This window comes from Dipteris shenzhenensis, chromosome 13 (genome assembly GCF_047967505.1).
Source record: "Dipteris shenzhenensis isolate YYH24624 ecotype China chromosome 13, Dip_SZ_1.0, whole genome shotgun sequence".
In the NCBI taxonomy this organism is placed as follows: Eukaryota; Viridiplantae; Streptophyta; class Polypodiopsida; order Gleicheniales; family Dipteridaceae; genus Dipteris; species Dipteris shenzhenensis.
The window spans coordinates 47420725-47442065 of record NC_141608.1 but is presented as its reverse complement, the minus strand read 5'-3'; the positions used below and the strand labels follow the sequence as shown (position 1 = coordinate 47442065).

Below are 21341 nucleotides of genomic sequence, written 5' to 3'. Positions count from 1 at the left end.
CACACGTGCCAAAGTGAAGGCCGATAGCTCTAGCTACTCATAATTAAAAGGGAATGGTAGCATAAGGCCAAAATGGGGCCTAAGACAAATCCATTCATTGGCCTCTTGAATTTTTTACCCTACAACATGCCCAATAAAAGATTGCCATGTCATTAAACCTCTTAACAATCTAGTACAATTTGTCCCACCAAAGCTTTAACCTTCTAGGGTGAGGGCAAAATAGACCACCAATGGTGGACCGATGTGTTGGCCCATTTGCACCGCGTGGACATTGCCATTTTTTCAACCAATGCGCCATTGGTGACCGTGTGTACACTAAGCCTTACCTATGTAGAATTTGAGTGCTCCTTCCATGAGTAAACTCCTACAAGTGGTTTCTTTGCTCAACTTGAGTGCTCTGAACCGTGTCAACTCTTGGGTAATGAGCTCTTGGAATTTGTCTATCCTCTACTACACCTCCATAGTAATCGGTGTAGCTATTGAGTGCCGCAATTGTCAACTAGTTGCTCACTGCCAATTATGCTCATGCTTAGCTTGTATATACTATAGACTAAGTCTTCCAAGGTTCAATGCGTCTAATTGAGTATTCCTAGAAACTTGCACGTTTTCGATCCTTTGACGGGGTTCGGTTGCCTTAGGGATGGTGGTATTGGCTTTTTCATGCCATAAATGTGGTGCAACCCCCCTTACCTAGCCGTAATTGTTACCTGGTTGTTGCATAAGCAAGATAGTGCTATTCACAACCTGCTGATCTCACTCTCAGGCATACCCAATTGATTATGCTATGTTGAAGACTTTTTGAAGGGGGGAAAAAAATCAAGCAGCTAAGTATCAAGAATGTCACCGTATTTAATAGAATTAGCATCCCAATGAACGAATAAGTAGAATTGGACCGCTATCAAGTTACGGATGGGTAGAAAACGACAAAGAGAGAAAAGAAAACAGAAGTAACAACATCGAAATTCTTAAAAAAATCTTTCAAATGGTAACCACTTCAGGGGACCATGACCATGGGTGGGGGCAGCAACACCACAAAGAAGGTCGTTCCGCGGGTAAATCCAAGGCTAAAAAAGCAAAAGGTCTGGGGGGTCAGTAGGGAACCCAAGGGAAATAGAGAAGGGAACATAGGTCGTTGAGGTATTAGCTCCAAATTGAAAACGAAGTTGGCTGTAACGTTGCTTCCAGGAACTATGAGGTGAAGAGCTAAGTGTCATGAACCACAACATAACAGATCAGAGAAGCAACGTTTGAGCAAGTGAACAGGTGGAGATGAAATGTTTCCAGGTGAAATGGAAATCACTTGAAAAGCAAGTCCCCTTGTTTCTCCTTGATTTTGCACGAATAGGAACCACAAATGAATACCGATCTCAAAAGACGAAAAACCCCATGAAGAATATATACACCATGAGAAAAAGTTTTCGAGAGAAGTAACTTCATAAATGAGACGCAGGTTCACAAGAGAAAAGAATGATCAAGAAGATACGGAATCGAAGGAACTTTCTTTTATCATATGGGGAAAGGGATGGCCATTCTCGCTTTAGACGGCATTCTTGTGGTTGCTATAGCCTGCCCCTAGCGGAGAAGTGCTAATAAAAACATTCATTATTATTTCCCTCCGTTTTCCCCTCCATGAAATAAGGAATTTCACAAGAGCAAACAAGATGAATGATATGCATCATTCAATAGGCCTGCCTAAGAGGAGGAAGAAAGAGAGAGAAAGGAAGAGAGGGGTAGAGAGAGAGAAGGGGGCTAAAAATGTAGAGAGAGAGGAGACTCTAGATTTCTACCAAGTGGCACAAATCCTCAAAAAAATGAGCTTCTCGGCTTTACTTAGGCCTCCATTTATGGCAGGCCAAAAATACACGTGTAAATTTCGGAAAAGTAACAATAAAGCCTTCGGGCAATGCAAACGAGAGTGGGAGAGTTGCAATGCAAGGCCTTGCTTCAGATGTCTTCTCCACTCCTCAGTCGCCGTAACTTCCCTCCTGGATTCAAATTCGGAGTTGCAAGTGCCGCTTACCAAGTTCGTTCTTGCATTTCGGCTTTGTTTAATCGATCCGATGTCATCGCACCTGACGCCTTCATCGTCAAATTTGCGTCATATCATAGCTAACATCCAAGATTGTCTTCTTGTAGATTGAGGGTGCGCCCCTGGAGGATGGAAGAGGACCTACAATCTGGGACGAATTTTCACACACTCCAGGTTGCTGCACTGTCCATTTTAATGTGTCTTCGTAGTCGGTATAGACATTGTGGAACGCACGTATCAGATAGATGAGGATCACAAACGCTCATGAAGCGGATTATCAAAGGAAATACTTTTGATCCGTCCCGGGTACTGGTAGTACGCTCCGATTGTTGTCTGTGGTTCTCGTTTGACCCGATGATGGCGTACAGTTGGTACTGCTCTTAACAGATGAAAGCCGCTCAGAATTATAATTATTCTTGCTTTTTGAGCGCTCTCGCAATGATCTTTCATCATTCTGTGACATGGTGTAGTTTGCTGGCGTTGAGTTTTCGATTCAGCGTTATTACAAGAAGCTGACCGGGAAAAAGAACCTGCAGGCCAGCTGAAAGTTTGGGATAAGCTTCGTGGACTTGTTGAGGTTTGGCGTACTACCAGATGGACCTTTTGAGACTGAAGAACTGAGCACCCTTGAGTTCATCCAACATATCATCAATATGGGGAATTGGAAATCTGTTTTTTATTTTGGTGGTATGAGCCATTTTTCTTTTTCACAAGGAGCGATGGGGAGGCAAAGGGAGAAGTGCTATGAGAATAAAAGTCTTCTCAAGCAACTCGCACACTTCTCTTGCTACATCCTCCTGTTTCACTTTAGAGAGACAGTATGGAGCCTTGTTGATGGGTCTATGGACAGGCTCCAAACTATGGCATGATCGACATCTCTCTTTGGAGGAACTGATATGGCATATCAGCAAATATTGAGAGCAGCTGCTGTATTTCCACATCCTTCACATGGGGAATGCTTCCCGTTTGAGTCATGACACATGCAATGCATAAATGACACTTTCTTTCTTGAGTTCTCAGGCCAATTGTTTTGCTGAAATAATCTGCATTTTTGGGGCTGTCAAACCCTGCAAGACCATTGTTTTGCCTTATGTGCAAAGCAGAGTGTGATGGCATTCAAGTCAATACTAAACTTCCCCAGGGATTTTATCCCGCACATCCTAAGATGATGTCCATTGGATCCATTTTTACTGTAGAATGATCTCCTGCAAAATCATAATCATGAGAAAGTTGGATCCATGCATCCTGGCAACATAGCTTGCTAAAATCATACACTGTCCATTAGCAACCTCAACTCTCAGCCCATGGTCAATCTCTGTTGGAACAAGCCCCACCTTTTGCAAGGTCTTGGTGTTGATGAAACTGTGCGCGCTCCAGCTGTCCACAAGCATATCACCTTTCAATATAAGTGTCTTGGCACTCTTGGCACCCATAAATGCATCAAAAGATATTGAGCAGAGTACCAGCTGAGCATCCCAATATTGCTTCTCCTCCTCTATAGGGGCATTTCCATTAGCATCATTTCATGCATGGAATGCCATAGAAGCATGATGCCCAACAGAAGCAACTCCATGAGTACGACATGAATAACGCTGTGTATGTTATGGGTATGCCCTTGAAGCTGAGTAGTAAAGGGAAACTCAGGAGTCAGAACCACTACCGACTCCAGCATCCTGATTTGTCCTGATTCGTTTGCTCCACCTTTCTTCTCACGAGACACATCAAGGATGTCAGGAGCATCAACCAACTCCTCCTCATCATACAGCTCTATGATCATGCTAAGTTTGGCTGTCTCAGTATTCCTCATTTTGCATACCTCCTTGTGCTTGGGAGTCCATTTCTTTTGCCACATTTAAAGCATAATTTTTTCTCTTCTGCTGTCCTTGATGGCTCTGGTATGCTCTTTAATGTTTGACTTTTTTGCTACAGCACTAGGCTTTCGTCCTAGCTTCACATTGGGATGCCTTTAAGGCCTTGCATATGGCATTCCACTGCCTGATACTGTTGGGAACTTGGGAACAGGGCTGCTTACATCCTGTCACTCATGCCTCTCAGCATCTTGGGTTTTTTTTCTCAATTTCCAATGCAGTCCATGTGTCCTGCTCGTGGCCTGCTTGTACCTCTTAGCATATTTGGGCTTGAATACGTCTGCTAGCTTTGCAGCTCGCTCAATGGTTTGGGGCTCGTGAGCCCTCACATGGGAGGTGAGGCAGGGATGCCAGCCGTGAATAAAACACAGGATCATGTACCAAGAGGGAAAGCCTCCAAAAATGCTGCAAATACTGGTGAATCAAGCCACTCTTTTGAAATGCATAAAGATCTGCTAAGTATTGCTATAGTACTAGCGCAGATACAAAGGTCGTGACCATCAGCTCCTCAAACTGTGCCCATGTGGTTGGTCTCGGTGGAGAGTCCCTCATGTAATGCCATTATCTATGAGCACGGTCCTGTAGATGCATCCCTGTAAAATGATGCACCCCTCATCTTGTTTGGGGTAGAAGCGGAAGTAATCTTCCAGCGCATTGGGGGTGCGTGTGTCACCTTTAAACTTATACATCGCGAGCTTATCCTTGGAATAGAATTTGTGTTTTGCCACACACGTTCAAGTAGGTTTGCGAGTAACAATCATATCATTTGGAAAAAGCAAGATTGGCGTCAAAATCCCCTCAATCCCAAATTCTCCATGTTGCTCATATCTTTTGATTGTAGCTTTGTCTATTTTAATGTATTGTCACGACACGATTTTGTATTCTAGAATGATCAAATGTAATAATTAGAAGGTAGGCTAGGTAGGTTTATATGGCTAAATGCCATATGGATAATGTATTGGATATGTTAATTGAATAATATAAATGGTGCACTCACACATGTAGGTCCTAGGTTAGGAATGGGTAGGAATGCATGGGTGCATTAATAAATGGTAGGCATAAAAGAGTCATAGGCTAAGGGTAGAATAATGGGGTACGTCCAAGGGATGGATCCCAAGAAGCATGAGAGGTTGTGACCTCTCGTATGCATGGAATGTGTGCAGCATTCATATGTGGTATGTGGATGGTATGAGCATTGTAGAGTTATCAATAGCAAAAGTACACTCACGTGGGCACTCCTTCCACCCCATTTGGAGGGCCAATGCTTCCCAATTTATGCATCATTCCTTCACACATGTGCATCCTCCAACAGGTGCGTGACAAGTGGTATCAGAGCAGTGATCCTCTGACTGTGTGTAGCTGTCATGTGGAAGCTGCCAAAGGTACTGACATCAGCGTGACATCAATGCACAAAGAAATGCTCCAGGGGGCTTTTCTTTTTCCCTCTCTGGATTCTGGAAGTCGAATTTTTACACCAAAAAAAAAAAAAAACTCTGTCTTTCATTAATAGGGAGGAGACCGGACTCACACAGGGCGCCGTCGATTAATGATCAGTGACCACCCACATTAGTTCTAATAGGGGGACCACGGTGCGCCGCCCAATACACGCACCAGACAGTCTGCCTTCTCTCTTAAATTAAGGGAGGCTAAGGCTTGTAAAAGCTCTTTTTCGCTCCCCGCCGTCGCGCAGTCCCCTCCCCCGCTATTAATTAGTCTTTTCCCTCCATTGCGCAGTCTTTGCACGCCTCTGTCGTCGCCACGTGTCGACTCCGCCAGCTGCCTCTGCCACTTTAGTCTCCCATCCGCCGCCGGCTGCCACCTCTGCCCGTTGCCTCTGCAGCCTCTGCCCCACCGGCGCGTCAGCCGACAGTCGGCAGTTGCCATAAATACCTCTTTCCCCCCCCTCCTCTATCATGCCATAATTACCTCTTTTCCCCCTCCTCTAAGGCTCGAGCCTCTAAGTACCCCCTCTCCTCATTAGTTCCTCTAGTTCCTCATTTTCCCCCTTCCCTTAGTTCCAGTTTAATTCTCCTTTGTCCCTCCCCCCCCCCCCCTCCCCCCCTTCTCTTGCAATTTAATTTAATTAAAAAAAAGAAGAGATGAAGATAAATGAAAATGGAGAAAATAAGAGGAAGAGTTACAATATTTAAAAAAAAAGAGTTATATAAATCAAAGAAGTTTTAAAAAATAAAAAAGAAGAAGGGGTTAGGCATATTTGAGTGGTTGGACGAAGCGTGGTCGCTTTTCAAAAGAAAAGGGAGAGAAAAGGCAATATAATACTACTATATAATACACAATTGCATGGTGAAAAGGGTCAAACGATTGACCTACTTAAACTCAAGATGAGCATTTAGGACAAAGAATGAATTAATAATGCATTTGCATGTAGGATAATGAAGTAGTAGATGCATTTGCATGTAGGATCATACACTAGAAATGGGAAAAAACTCAAGAATTGAGCACATGCAGTATTGTACAGAGACGTTGGGTAAGCTGGGCTTTGGAAGGCATCCATGGTGCCAAGAGTCTTGAAGTTAAAATACTAGAGATGGTTAAGTCATTCTCTTAGGTTGGGTTGATGAGCCAAGGTAGTACTTGGGCTCTTCCCAAGCAAGAGGGTGCTATACATGGCCATAGGTTTGGTAACCTTAAATTAGACTAGATTAGTTGAGTTGAAATCTTAAGAAGTTAGGACATTTAAAAGAGTGATTCATTTGGAATTATCACTGAAAGGGTCCATAGTCCTACTTAGGTGTTGGAGTAGGTGGTGGATATGTAAGCGCTTAGTAAGGTCTGGTGACCTTAGAGAGATCTCAAGTAATTGGTAAGTGTAATGAAGGGGAAAAAGAGGCCAAGTTAGAGGCCCTGTAGGTGGAAAATGTGGAGGGACTATATAAGTCTCCATCCACCCACTACTATGTACTTTTTGATGTGACATCTAATCGTATCTACTCTCCCTTCCTCCTTAGTGCCTACTCTCACTCACTCTCCCTCTCTCTTCCTAACTCCCTCTCAATCTCTCCCTCTCTTCCTACCTCATTCTCTCTCTCCTACCCTTCCTCTCCCTCTTCCCCTCTCTCTCTCTTCCTTTTGCTCCTCTATCCTCCTTTCTCCAAATCTGTCCCTACCCCCTTCTCTACATTGGTATCAGAGCACTGACTCTGGCACCCTTGCTTCCCCTCTCACCGTTCACTTCAACTCTTACGCAAACATGAGAGAGAATAATTATGGTCTAGCAGGTTGCCTAAGTGGAGAAACCAATGCTGCACAACAGATTGGCCTAGAGAACTAGATTGAAACAAAGATGAAACCTCCAAAAAAGCTGTGCGCCATGGACAGAAACGAACGAATGAAATCTTCCAAAAGCTGTGCGCCAGGGATAGTCTCTCCACTGTGCACGAGGGATAGCTAGCCCAGCTGATCATTCACGCGGTCACGGAGCAGACAAGCATACTATGGATAGCGAGGCCAGTCACCAACTCCAAAAAAAAAAGGCGTAGGAGATTGCCATCACCGTCGCATATAGCAGATTTGCCATGAATCCCCTCGACGCCATGAATCCCTCATGTATCGCCACCATGTGTGGGCATAGTCCTGCATATGCATACCTGCAAAAATGTTGCACTCCTCCTCAGACTTGGGGTGGAAGCGGAAATAGTCTTCCAGCTTCGTGAGCCACTCCTCCAACTCATTGGGAGTGCGAGTGTCCCCTTTAAACTTATGCACTGTGAGTTTGTCGTTCATATTCTTGGCTGCATAATTCTTGTGTGTGTAGCCTCCAGAAGTGCGGGCATCATCACGCTTGAGGTTCACATAATCGGAGAAGGGCATCTCAAGTTTGATGGCCTCAGGTAGGGCTCTGTACGAACGCAAAGAATCTGCCAACATGTCATCAAAAGTGGCTTGCTGCCCACCACCAACCCCCTGCTGCATAGAAGCTGTTGCCATCTGATGCACTAGCTGCATCTGGCTCTATGTGCTCGCTGGCGGAGCGATAGGTGCATGAACTCCAGGCTGGGTGTCTGTGCCAAATGCATCTCTCCGAAATGATGGCATACCAAAGGGCTGAGAAGAGGACTGACCTCTCTCCCAAGGGTGTGGGCTGCCATATAAACCCAAGCCAACTTCAGGCATACTCGTTGGTGCGGTGAAAGGAGCACTAACTGGATGCACAACAATGGGTTGGCCCAAAAGAGACGGCTCAGCCTGCATAGATGCAGAAATCTGAGAGCTAAAAGATGGCTTGACATCCTGCAAGAAGGTGCTCTGTGGCACAGAAAATGCATCATCTATGTCCAGATAATCCCCAAGCTGGGGTACATGCAATGGTCCAGAAGACTGATGCTCATAGGCACGACGGGCATCTGCCATAAAACCCTTGCGTGGAGCAGACAAACATCCTGACTGTCTGAATGGTCCCCCTACTGGGATGCGGGTTGCTTACCCCAATGGCAGATGTGATCTGTTGACCAATCTGCTGTCCCATCTGGACAAGAGCCATATTCTGCATAGCCATGGCTGTGGTAAGCTGCTGGCTGAACTCTTGTCCTATCTGGCGGAAAGCACCCTGGAGCATAGAGGAAAGGGCATCTAGAAACTACGTCTGCACTGCTTGCACTTCTTGGAATGCAGGAGAGAGAGGCTGAGTGGAAGGAACCTCTGCACCACCAGTGGATGCAACCACTGTGGTAGGCACTTGCTCATACTGAGCAGCCTCATCAGAGTCATGCGATATATCACGAGGAGCACGCTTCGGTGCCATTGTGATTGGTCCTGGAGAGAGAGCTTGAACGTAGGCAAAGAGAAATGGATATAACTGAACCTTAGGAAACTAAAGCTTTTGTTGCAGGCATTGCTTGGCGACGGGGTAGCGCGGCGCGGTGACAACGAAGGAGCAGCTAGATGGCGTGAGGCTAGCAGGAACGATGGGGCGGGGCGTGGGCTGACTGGCTGAGGCACGGGATGGCTAAGTCATGTGCAGTAGCACCATCAGGATCTAGAAGTCTCTTTTTTGCCCCAAAAAAAAAAAAAAAAGGCTATCCACCATATAGTCACTCGACACTCGAGAGTCCAAAGCCTTGTTTCTAGGCACAAGTTGGAAGGTCAGATCCCACCAAATGAGAAGGGAAAATGGAAGGACTGCATATCTATCATACCATCCAGAGGTGATGCAAAGTGCCAAAGCAAGATACATGAGGTTGTCAAGAGGAGGAAACGACAATTCTTTGTCAAACAATGTGCACTTCTTACAAGCAAGCCTGGCATACGGCATATTACTACCCGAGACAGTAGGAAAGCGAGGAAATAGTGCTGCTGCAGATTTCTTGTCAGTCCACTCAGCAAACTTAGGCTTCGACTCAGTGTCATACCCCATAGCATGCGAGCTGCCCATGGCATTTCTGTGCTTGCCGGCATATTTAGGCTCGAATACTTCTGCAAGCTGAGCTGCCCTCTCAATTGTTTGAGGGTTATGTGCCTTCACATCTGCAGCGAGAGAAGAACTTAACCCATGGATGAAACGCAGCAGCTTTCCTTTTTCAGATACATCCTGCACAAACACGGAAAGCCTCCAAATACGTTGCAAGTACTCGTAGACCGTACCGGTCTGTGTCAAGGCATAAAATTCAGCCAAGTATTGATCCAATACAAGTGGAGATACAAATGTAGTGACCATCAATTTTTTGAAACCTGTCCAAGTGGTTGGTTTCTGAGGTGAATCCCTCATGTATCGCCACCATGTGTGGGCATAGTCATGCATATGCATACCTGCAAAAATTATGCGCTCCTCCTCAGACTTGGGGTAGAAGCGGAAATAGTCTTCCAACTTCGTCAGCCACTCATGCGCAGTAGCACCAGCAGGATCAAAAGGAAAGTCAATGCCCTTCGTGGCTCCAGTGTCAGGAGCCTCATCTGCATCATGTGTATTTGCCATCTCATCCTGAGACGTATCCAAAGAACCTGCTCAGGAATGTGTGCAAGATGCGCAACAGTGATACATGATCATTGACCTCTCAGATGACAAGGATTTATTTGATGCCCCAGGTGCTCAGGAATGTGTGCAAGATGCGCAACAGTGGCACTGCCAAGCTCAGCATGATCATTGACCTCTCAGATGACGAGGATTTGTTTGATGCCCCACGTTCTTTGGATACGTCTCAGGATGAGATGGCAAATACACATGATGCAGATGAGGCTCCTGACACTGGAGCCACGCAATGCATGAAAAGCTCAAGAGCCAAAAAGAAAGGATTGGGGCTGATAGTGCCATCTTAATCCGGTAGCAATCTTCGAGAAAAAGGGAGAACCCCTCCAAACTCGAAGAAATACAATCCTCCTAGAAGAGGCTGCCCGTGAAGGGCCTTGCATGCTAGCCCATATGGCTATCAAAGTGTGAACCGTGTCACTCCAAATACCCGTGAACACCTGTGATGGGTGTATCTGGGTGTCATCCAAGGCCTCTGTGCATCTGGCTCTCCAAATGTGCCAAGAGGAAATGCTAGCTAAAATCTCCCAAGAGGTGTCCATTGAAGCATGTGAAGCTCTGAAAGGAATATGTGGTACATCCTGAAGAGAGCAGGGCTCTATCTCCTGTCGGCGGATCGAGAGTGCCCAAGAAGAAGGCTCACCCTCATAAAACACCTAGGGCCTAGTAAGGGATAACCATGTGACCGAGCCCCAAGTCATGAAGAAAGGGGAAGTATGAAAAATGCTGAGTATTCGAGCAACTCCTTTCCAAACAATTCTCGCTTGATTGCAGTCCCAAAGGCAATGTCGCACTGACTCCTCTGCAGAATGACAACGAGGGCAAGTGGGATCTGTAGGATCCTGTAGGATAGAATAGATGCATCTTGCAAGAGGTGTGAGAGCACAATGAAAGCAATATGGTAGATCTCTATTATGATTGTGAGAGAGAGGACTCTCTCTTATAGAAAGGGGGAGAAGGTAATACCTTCCCTACATAGTGCCAATCAGCCCCTACATCAGTGGGAATCAATCCCTACATCAATGGGATTCCCTTTGTCTTACATCATCACTTAGGTCACACACTAGACACATCATAGCACTTGATGTGCCTTTACAACACACACAAACACACATGTGACTCCCCTAGATGCACACATGCACCATAGAGCAAGCCCTTGATCATACTTACCCCAACAAACCCCCCTTCAAGGGATTGCCTCTTGCAGTGTCAAGGATACATCTAGTCTCATAGTTTCTCATGCCATCTCATGGTGGTCAAGGATTAATCTATGGCTAGGATCTCATGCTAGCAAGGGTTCCCAAGGGTGTGATGTTTACAGAAATGGGATAGTCAAAACACATATCACATGGTCTACATCATATGGTGACGAGAGGTGTTCACATATTCTTTTTGGAGTACTACTCCAGGTAGAGAACCTCAAAATTTTGACCAAGTGATGATAAACAAAGTGCCTAAAAAGCATAGTCTTCATCATGTGGAGACTCATCAAATGAAAGTAGATTGGCAGTTTTTGACTTTGTAGTTTCTTCCTTTTTGGCTTTACAATACTTCTCATGGTGATTGTTTTTGCCACAATGTTTGCATGGATTGATCTTGAAGCAATCTTTTGAGAGGTGATTTGTCTTCCGACACTGTTTGCAAGGTGAAAACTTGCCCCTTTGAATTTTTATGGCATAGGCTGTGTCATTGCCTCTCTGGTAGGCTGTGTCATTGCCTCTCCGGAGTTCCATGTGCCTTTCTTCTTCTTGAAGAGCAGAAATAAGATTTCCAAGATTAGGATTAGGAAGATTTTTCAAAGTGGTAACAACATGATCATAATCTTCAGGCATACTTTTGAGCAATACTGCCATTGCATCATCTGTAGTGATTGGAGAGTTGATAGAAGCAAGTTGAGTCATGAGACTCCGCATGTAATTGACATGGGCAGCCAAGGGAGTGCCACTAACCATCTTCAATTCAAAGAAAGCAATCTTAAGTGACAATTTTGAGATGTGAGAGCTAGCACCAAAAATAATATCAAGCTTCTGCCAAGCTTCAGAAGGAGACTCTAAATCAGAGATGTGATGAATATAATAGTCATCTCCTAAGCCAAGAGCAATGATGCCATAGGCTTTCTCCTCTCTAGCAGGATCTCTTGCCGGGCGTGTGGGAGCTAGGGATTCTCTAGCATTAGAGGCTATTGAAGAAGAAGTTGAAGCCGGTTTGACAAGTCCCCAGAGGTTTTCCCTCATCAATGCAAACTTAATCTTCATCTGCCATGTGTGAAAGCCTTTACCATTGAACTTATCCATATTCAAGATGGTAGCCATGAGAGGGTCTAACCCAAAATGGGCAGTGTCTACTTTCTTACAAGGCTAAAAAGAGTTGAAGAGCTTCAAAATACAAGCATTTAGAGTAGCAAAGGCTTGCAACCAAATTCCATACTACAAAACATAATGGAAATGATGCTTTCACTTGCATGCTTCATAGAGGTGGCTAAATGAAAGCATTCCAAGCAAATCCAGGTGTAGCAACTTAAAGCAAAGCTGTAGCCATAGTTGTACTGAAGCTATTCAACACTTTAAAACATCAGAAATGCTAAAGTAGCATCTAATGTAGCATCAAACTCACAACCTGTCAAAACTGTCCAAAACAGAGACCAGAACTTGGAGGGTGCAATTCTCACAGCTCATAGCTCTATTCAAGGGGATTTTTATGCAGGAAGAAGGGCCTTATACTAGAGAAGGGCTACCAGCAAGGAGGGGCGCAATGTTGCGTCAGGTCGCCATAGCCAAGCTTGAGAAGACCGACTGGTTTTTCGTCTGTTGCGCCTCCATTCCTTGTCCAAATGAGCTCAGATTTCAGCAGCAGCTTGCCCTCAGTGTCGTCCAGCACGGGCTCAGAGGAATTTGCAGATAGGTAGGTACAGAGGCGGAATTGTGCGAAAGTTCGTCGAGGAGTGTTAGTGTTGGCATTGCGCATAGAGACGAAATTTCCCTAAATGCTTATAGCTGGAAGTTTGCCCATACGTGAGGAGTTTCCAGCTCAAAGGGTTTGGGCAATGGTCGTTTGTAGGCAGAGAACAGAGCTCTCAAAGATTTGGGGAAGAAGGAGGAAAATGGAGAAGATGAAGAAACTTGTAGTTTATGCTAGAGATAGCATCTAATGCTAGGCTAAGCTAGATCTGGAACCTAAAGCTCTGATACCAATTGTAGGATCCCGTAGGATAGAATAGATGCATCTTGGAAGAGGTGTGAGAGCACAATGAAAGCAATATGGTAGATCTCTATTATGATTGTGAGAGAGAGGACTCTCTCTTATAGAAAGGGGGAGAAGGTAATACCTTCCCTACATAGTGCCAATCAGCCCCTACATCAGTGGGAATCAATCCCTACATCAGTGGGATTCCCTTTGTCTTACATCATCACTTAGGTCACACACACTAGACACATCATAGCACTTGATGTGCCTTTACAACACACACAAGCGCACATGTGACTCCCCTAGATGCACACATGCACCATAGAGCAAGCCCTTGATCATACTTACCCCTACAGGATCAGCCCCAAATCGTGATCTACACAGGTTCACTGCAATCCCTCCATGAATAGAAAGCCAAAAGAAAAGAGTGATCTTTCTATTTCTGAGGGATTTTCAGAGCCTTCTCCAAAAATTCCTACGCAAATCTGCAGTGATGAAGAAGCTATCCCAATGGGGGGCTCTGGAGGGAATCCAACCTCTACTGCTCAGCTGAAATCTCTTGGCATTACCAACCGTGAAACAAAAGAAGGGAATCCCCCTCTCTCGGTGCCCATGATCTATCCACTCCCACTCTCCTGGGTTCTACTGCAAGCACCTAATAGGTGCACCTCCATATAACCACAACCTCTAGGATCCCAGGGCCAAGAGCAGAGGGTCGAGGTCTAAGTACCACTGCAAGCCCGCTCCATGGTCCACAAAACCAGCAATCCTGACAGGCTGAAAGGCAACCTCTAGAAGAATATCATCCGTGGATCTAGAGAGTATACCTCCATCCCCAACGTCAAAGACCAAAGCATCTTCCTCGAAACCTCGAAGAGCGATCACCTGTAGAGGAACTGCTGTCCTCGAAAAAGCTCCCATCCAAGTGGTGGAAGTAATAGGCACCTCAACTATCCATTCCACCGGGATGGCTGCATCTATCTGCTGAATTCTGCGTGCTATCCCTCTGAGGTGACTCACGGACTGTAGTCTCTGATCCTCAGTAGCCTGATAAAAGCCTTCCAAGTGCCTACTGTGTAGGTGGGGCCTCTCTCCCATCCATACCACTGCATATAACGGGAAGTGCCCAGAGGTTTGCCATGCTCATCAAGTATACTATCGTTCCAAATGATCGGTTGCCTATCAATCTCTTCAAAGGTAGAGGGCGGAACCCTTCGAAGAGTGTTCCTAAAGCTCCCCCAAGCTTTGAGGATGGCAGTCATGAGAGGAGAGGCAGGAGATCTGAGAGAGGCGGAAGAAAAAATCCAGCGAGGGCTGTCCACCCAATCATCTCCTAAGGTAGATGTGCAAGCCTGAATGCGTCCAAAAAAGAAATCCTTCCAAGGTTCCTCCCTAGGCATGAGTCCCCTCACCACCACCTTACAAAGCAATGCCCTGCACTGCAAGTCCGGGTCAATGATATTAAGTCCCCCTTCCCATGTAGGGAGAATAATGGTCTCCCAGGCCTATGGTGGATAGCTTTGAAGATAGGTGTGAGCAATAAGAGTAATCAAAATGGTGATCCTGTTATATGTGGGAGTAGGGTTTTGATGGGAGGGGAGGAGGCCAGGAGGATATCAGATGTGAATGCAAAAGGAGAGATAATTACATAATTAGGAAGGAGCAAGGCATTAATGGAGTAATTTATAATAGAGAAGGTCTAGGATGGCTGTCCCATGGGGTATCCAGACTGCATCCTTGGCCTTTTCCTCATGACTTGGACAGCCTTTGTCCTATCAAGGATGTGCATTCTCATGATCTTCCATCATTCCGTCCCCTGCCAATGCATTAGATTTGCTTGAAGATAACCAGCTGGTTTGTGAAGCCTTGTAACATGAACTCACGGAAAACTTACATATGTAAACAGTAAGCATGCGCACAAAAATAATAAACAACAAATAAACGATACCAAAAATGGAAATAAAATTAAACACAATTGTACGTGCGATGAATAAGGCCATTGTATCGCATGACAACCGATAAGCTTACTTTGAAAGCAGTACAATAACATTTGTATCTTTTGGTTTTGCTTGTTGCCCCCTTCTGTGTGACAAGAACAGAGTTTGATCTTAGGAGCTTCAAGAACATTCTGCCTCCTGAAGCTTCTTGTAACAAAATAAAGGCATTTAAGGGCATGGAACTTCTACTTTTATAGGATTTGTTATTTGAAAGAATGATTGTGGTCTGTTCTGTTGTGCAGGAAAAATCTATGATGGGAGTACAGGGGATGTAGCATGCAATCACTATCACCAGTATAAGGTACTGCATAAAAGGAATCTAAGTTGTTTTATGGGTGGTTCTTTAAGTACCTAGTGGAGTAAATGTAAGCATGAGATTAAGAAAATTCACCTTGGTTTGCTTAAAAGTTCAATACTTACTATTACACCCTTGTTGGAGCAGGAGGACATTCATTTGATGAAATACTTGGGCATCGATGCGTATCGGTTTTCCGTTTCATGGTCGCGCATATTTCCTGGTGAAATTCTTCTTTTGCTTCAGATCCTCTACAGCCAATTAAGCAGAAGGATGTAGGGAAAGAAAAAACTTGGAGAAAGTTCAAAGGATTGTTTGAAAGATAACTACCAAAAAGTTTCTTATGTATGCATTATAATTTATTATTGATTTTTTTCAAGATGGATCGCAAAATTTAAACCCAGCTGGGGTGTCTTTCTACAACAGCTTGATCGACCACCTGCTCAATAATGGTACATCAATCTTCCTATAATTAGTCCATCATCTAATTGTTAGGATGGAAAGTTTTTCATCGTTAAAAACTATGCGAGTGGATATTTTTAAGCATTTGGATTATGCCAAAATGAAAATTTTCCTAAATAGAGGATGCCTTGACACACATGTGAAGTGAAAGAGCACGGAACGCGCTTCTGAAGAGCTCACTATGCACACATAGAGCAGACCCAAATGCCCTTCTTTTCCTACACCACACGGATTGGCAGGAGGCTTCATATGGACTCTTCGATGTGGACCCCCTCGAGGGAGAGGCATTGGGTGGCCCAGAGAGTGCCCCGGGATGTCTGTTCTAGATTTTGGACACGGTTATGGTCCAGTTTGCGGCTGAGGAAGATTTCATACTTCTTCTGGCTGGTCGCCCACGAAGGCTTGCCCATCGGACCGTGGTTGGAGCAGATGTGGGTGGAGAGGCAGTGCCATTGTTGCTCTGCTGGTTTCTTGGAGACGATCCTGCATTGCCTCTGGAGCTGTTGTAGCGCAGCGAGGATCTGGATGGGAGCCCTCAGGATCATGACCCGTATGCAGAGTCTTCAGAGGGACTACACCTGGGGGATGGTGGCCTAGTTGACTGAGGGAGGACACGCGTTCTAGATTGATGAGATCTCCTCAACTTACCGGATACAAGGTCATAGAATTCAGAGGATAGTGCTCCATAGGGCAGTCCCTCTTGATAGCCTAGCTCCTCCTCCTCTGGAGGACAGCGTTTGGGAGGTGGTAGCAAGTATCACTGCGTGGAACATTTGGGTGGCTCGCTGCAGCCTCGTGATGGGTGAGCATCGAGTTCCACCCTCGGCTACCTTGGTCACCATATGGCAGGATATCATCTACACCCTATGCTCCACTTGGGAGCGTGGGACCCCAGGCTCTAGGGCGACTGTCGAGAGGCGTGCTCAATTCTGCAAGGCTTGGCCTGCAAGAGTTTTCTACATCTTCACTCCGCGAGGGATTCGCTGGTTGTATAGCTCCCCCACCTGGCCGTTAGCCCCAATACCAGAGATCCCCTAGGCAGTGATTTGGGTTTCTCTGGAACAGGCCGGTCTTTTCTTTCAGCCTTTTTCAGTTTTTTGCCATACTCAGCACCTTCGGGACTGCTGTTTTGTATGAAGTCTTTCAAGCATTAATAGAAGGTTCCTTTCTCTGGAAAAAAAAAGAAAAGTGCCTAGAAATGTTTAAGATGAAGCATGTGGACAGTCAGTGCTATGTGATAGTGTTTGATTGGTGATTTGGAGCTGGATCAACCTACATTGCAACCAATTGGGATAGGGCAGTGGTGAGTAGTTTACGAGCCCTTAGAGAGCTTCAACAGATCCCAGTCAAGATGCCTCCATGTCCTTACTGCAGGGAAGAGCCTTTGACAAACAATCTTGGTTGGTAGGTGGTATGCATTAATTTTTTAAAAAAAGCTCTCGTCCCATAGAGGGCCTTGGGACGCATCCAGTAGGATCTCTGGAAGAGCTGGGGTGGAGGGATCCCCAAGTACAAGTGAGAGGACTCCACTTGTTCCAGTCGGGTGTCGTGGTTGAGGCATCCATGTTGGTGAATTATCTGAATCGCATTATTACAAGACACATGTGGGCTGTGTTGACAGATTCTCCAACAATTGACAAAGGGCTGTCAAAGCTTTATTTTGTAAGATGACTATGTCATCAACATATAAAACTATATTGCCTTTGTTATGCTTATAATCAGATGAGCTTTATTAAATTATTTTACTTGAAAATTTTCATCTATCTTTGAGTGCTAAGCAGGAGTGCTTGCTTTGGTCCATGCAAAGCTTGCGTTAATTGTCTCCTTGACTTTAGCCTCAAACTTTTGAGGCTGATCTTTTTAAACTTTCTTTTGCAAATCACTGTTTAAGAATGCAGTTTTAACATCCATTTAATAAAGCGGCCAGCCGTGTTGAAGTGGCAAGGGCCACAATCAATCTAATTGAATCATGATTGGCTAGAGGCGCAAAGGTGTCATTATGATGTTTCTGAGCATAATCCTTTGCTACTAATTTGGCTTTGTACTTTTCAAATACTCCCATTTAATGCAGTAGACCCATTTTATTATATTTCACTGTCATGGATTTTTTATCAATTGGGGTTATCTTCAGCTTCTTCATATGTTGTAGGATCAGATGGATCTTTAAGTTTTCACTAAAGCACACCACCCCTCAAAGAGGTCATATTTTGAGCCACCCTTGGGGTAAAAAAAGGACAGAAAAAGTGATTCTTCAGGAAATATTCTCTTGTGATTAAAAAATTCTTTTCTAGGTTTTAGTTGGGGATTTCAGATTTCTATCCACGGGAATTATGTTATCTTTGATGCTTATGTCTAAGGTGTGTAAAGCTTTTGGGCAAGCAGTACATAACTGGTGAACTCTTCACAAGCCTTCTATTAAGGTGCTTTTAACCTACGACCTAACATCTATCTAACCCCATTAATAATCCAAACCTCCAATCATCCTAAGGGTGAACTTGTTCATCACTCACTTTTCCAATATTGTGGCTAATATACTGGCCTCATGGTACCCTATGTGTTGTTGGCTGCCTGCATCTCTGGCTGTGGCAGCCTTTTGGCTTCTTTGTTCTGCTGCCAAGACCCTGGATGAGGCCTATAGCTGCTGGATGCCAAAGCCCTATAACATGCTAGATTCCCACAGCCTTGCAGGAGATGAATGATGCGATGCAATAATGCATTAGTTTTTGAATGTGAGAGTTTAAATTACTCTATTGACTTTGACTTACTCTGGTGACCAAGACTCATGCATTCTAAATGATATTTTGTTTCCAAGTTCTGAATGATCTTAGATGTATTTCAATGGTGGTGTTTTCAAGTGCATGCTCAAGCTTTTACTTGTAAATCTGCTTAATTTTATGGGAAACTGTTCAGGCATTGAGCCATATGTAACCCTATACCACTGGGACATGCCACTAGCACTTGAAAATGATGATCATATCAAAGGATGGCGCACAAAAGAGATTGTGTAAGTATCCCTTATCACGCCATTTGAATTAAACTCGATCTTATGGATAGACTTCACGGACCCAGTTGCTGAAGACTTGATTCCCTAAGGTTGTTTCTCCCCACTTCAGGAAATACTTTGCACATTATGCAGAAACCTGCTTCAAGCTGTTTGGAGACAGAGTAAAGAATTGGATGACTTTCAATGAAATCAGGACTTTTGCAGAAGAAGGGTATGGAAATGGGACAAAAGCACCTGGAAGATCCTCAGTCCTTCAAGGATCAGTAAAAGACATGGGGAATTCTGGTAGTGAGCCCTACATAGTGGCACATAATGCTCTTCTTTCCCATGCAGCTGCTGTTCAGATTTACCGGAAAAAATATCAGGTTTCCTTGCATATAATTTGGAAGTCTCCCAGGAACTTTTCTTTGTCACATAATACTGCAATGACAAGTTACAGCGTTTCTCTTGTTTGAATCAGTTAATATGAACTTGATGTAGGCTCAACAGAAAGGTAGAATTGGTATGACCGTTGATGGAAAATGGTATGAACCTTACACCCGTACAAAAAAAGATATAGATGCAGCTCAAAGATGTATCGAATTCGATATAGGATGGTAAGATTTGTTTCCTATCTTGGGATGACATATTGGAAACAAGACCTCTTAAGCATCTAGAAAACTCTATTTGTTTTTTGCACGAACACTGAAAATTGCTGACATTTGTCTTAACAGGATTCTAGATCCTCTGCTTCTGAAGGACTACCCAGAATCAATGAGGAATGGAGCAGGGAGTCGTCTGCCAGTTTTCACTGAGGAGGAGTCCAAAGACTTGCAGGGAAGTTTAGACTTCATTGGATACAATTACTACACAGCTTACTATGCCAAGAACTCAGAGGAAGAAATAGATCCTAGTCAGAGGTGGTACAGAACTGATCGCTTGGCCACTATAGAATGTATGTACTGATACAACCTTGCTCTAGAGGTGCTAAAATATTCATAGGTACAATTCTTAGGAAATCAAAATCAAGATAATCAACAATGATTGCTTTGAAACGGTATGCAGATTCAGACCCTGATGGAGAACTTATAGGAGAGCGCCTAGTGAGTTCTCTGACAAAATTCCATTGAAATGCACTCATCAGATGTAAAGCTTTGGCTTATTATAGGGAATGTGGATAGGATTGATTACAGTTTCATTATTTTTTAGGTGCATGCAGGCAAAGCATGGCCTGTCTTCTCATAGGCCTTGACTCCCTGCAGGGTCCGCCTGATCTGGGTTGGGTATACAACTGTCCATGGGCTCTGCCTAAAATGCTAGCATGGATTGAGGAACGATATGGCAAAGAACAGATGAAAAAAACACCAATTCTAATAACTGAGAATGGTATAGTGCTGGATCCTTTTTTCCGAGCCCAGTTGGAACCCCTTTCATCCTCAAATCTTTTATATGCTCTGTTATCTCTTTTCAGAGCTAATGTTGATAATGAAGTATTTACTGTATGGGTAAAGAGTAATGTTGATAATGAAGTATTGCATGGGAAAAATAATGATAGGTACAATGGACGTGGAGTGGAACCTACCTATAAGTGATGCATGTAACGACTTGAAGCGTGTGGAATACCTGGAAGCCACACTTCGACACTTAGCAGACTCCATAAAGTCATCACATCAATCCTTTAACTTCTTCTCCATTAAGTATTTATGTATTAGTGAGCTGTGTACCTTGCTTTCACTTTACAGTTGTATGCCCATCTTTTGTGAGCTCGAGCTGAAAGTTTCTGTTGTGCATTGCAGAAAACAGGATTGCAATGTGCAAGGTTACTTCACGTGGTCTATTTTGGACAACTTTGAATGGAATGCAGGGTTGGCATGTCGGTTTGGTCTCTACTATGTGGATTTTGTGAATCAGCAAAGACGTTATCCTAAAAAGTCCGCTGAATGGTATCATACGTTTCTTAAAAAAAAAACGTCATCATCCAAGTTGGTAAAATCAAGGGGGTGTTTGAGAGAATGCCAAATCCACTTCTTATCAATGCTTTTTGACCTTATCAAAAGTTCTTCGTCATTCCAGGTTGCTCTTGATTACTTCTATAGAAAGTACTGATATAACTGAGGACAGCAGCTTTGACATAGTTCTCGTGAGTATTGATATGAATGAGGACATCAGGCTATGATAGTCCTCGTGTGAACCATTCAAATAAAATTTGAGTTTTATAGCAATTTAGAATATTTCATACCCTTGATATCAGCACAATTTAGTGTGGGATGACACTATAATGCACTAACTTGAAAATATTTCTTGGAAATGTGAAATAAAATTGGACAGAATAGAGCCTGGATGTAATGGACACTGCTGTCTTGCCTCTTTCAATACAAGGTGGTTTTATTAAACATAACATGTTAGGAAAAGAAAAGCGGGGGCGAGGGCGAGGGTTGGTAAGACCATGTGTGGTACTTTCTTTACATATGACGACTTGAAAATTATGGTTGTTGCTTTTTCCCCCTAAATAGTCGGAAGTAAACAATGTTTCAGCCCTAG

General features: G+C 44.2%; 1 protein-coding gene across 1 annotated transcript; it reads left to right on the top strand.

Moving 5' to 3' along the window:
• Positions 1 to 1892: 1892 nt before the first annotated feature.
• LOC147895497 (beta-glucosidase 25-like) lies at positions 1893 to 21139 on the top strand. The gene is made up of 13 exons (XM_087383691.1): positions 1893 to 2023; positions 2137 to 2203; positions 15303 to 15361; positions 15503 to 15578; positions 15736 to 15807; positions 18728 to 18821; positions 18931 to 19186; positions 19302 to 19417; positions 19535 to 19755; positions 19866 to 19903; positions 20063 to 20186; positions 20356 to 20461; positions 20597 to 21139. Exons 1-13 carry the CDS (start codon positions 1904 to 1906, stop codon positions 20904 to 20906), a joined length of 1659 nt encoding a protein of 552 aa, XP_087239817.1. The 5' UTR covers positions 1893 to 1903; the 3' UTR covers positions 20907 to 21139.
• The last annotated feature ends 202 nt before the right edge of the window (positions 21140 to 21341 follow it).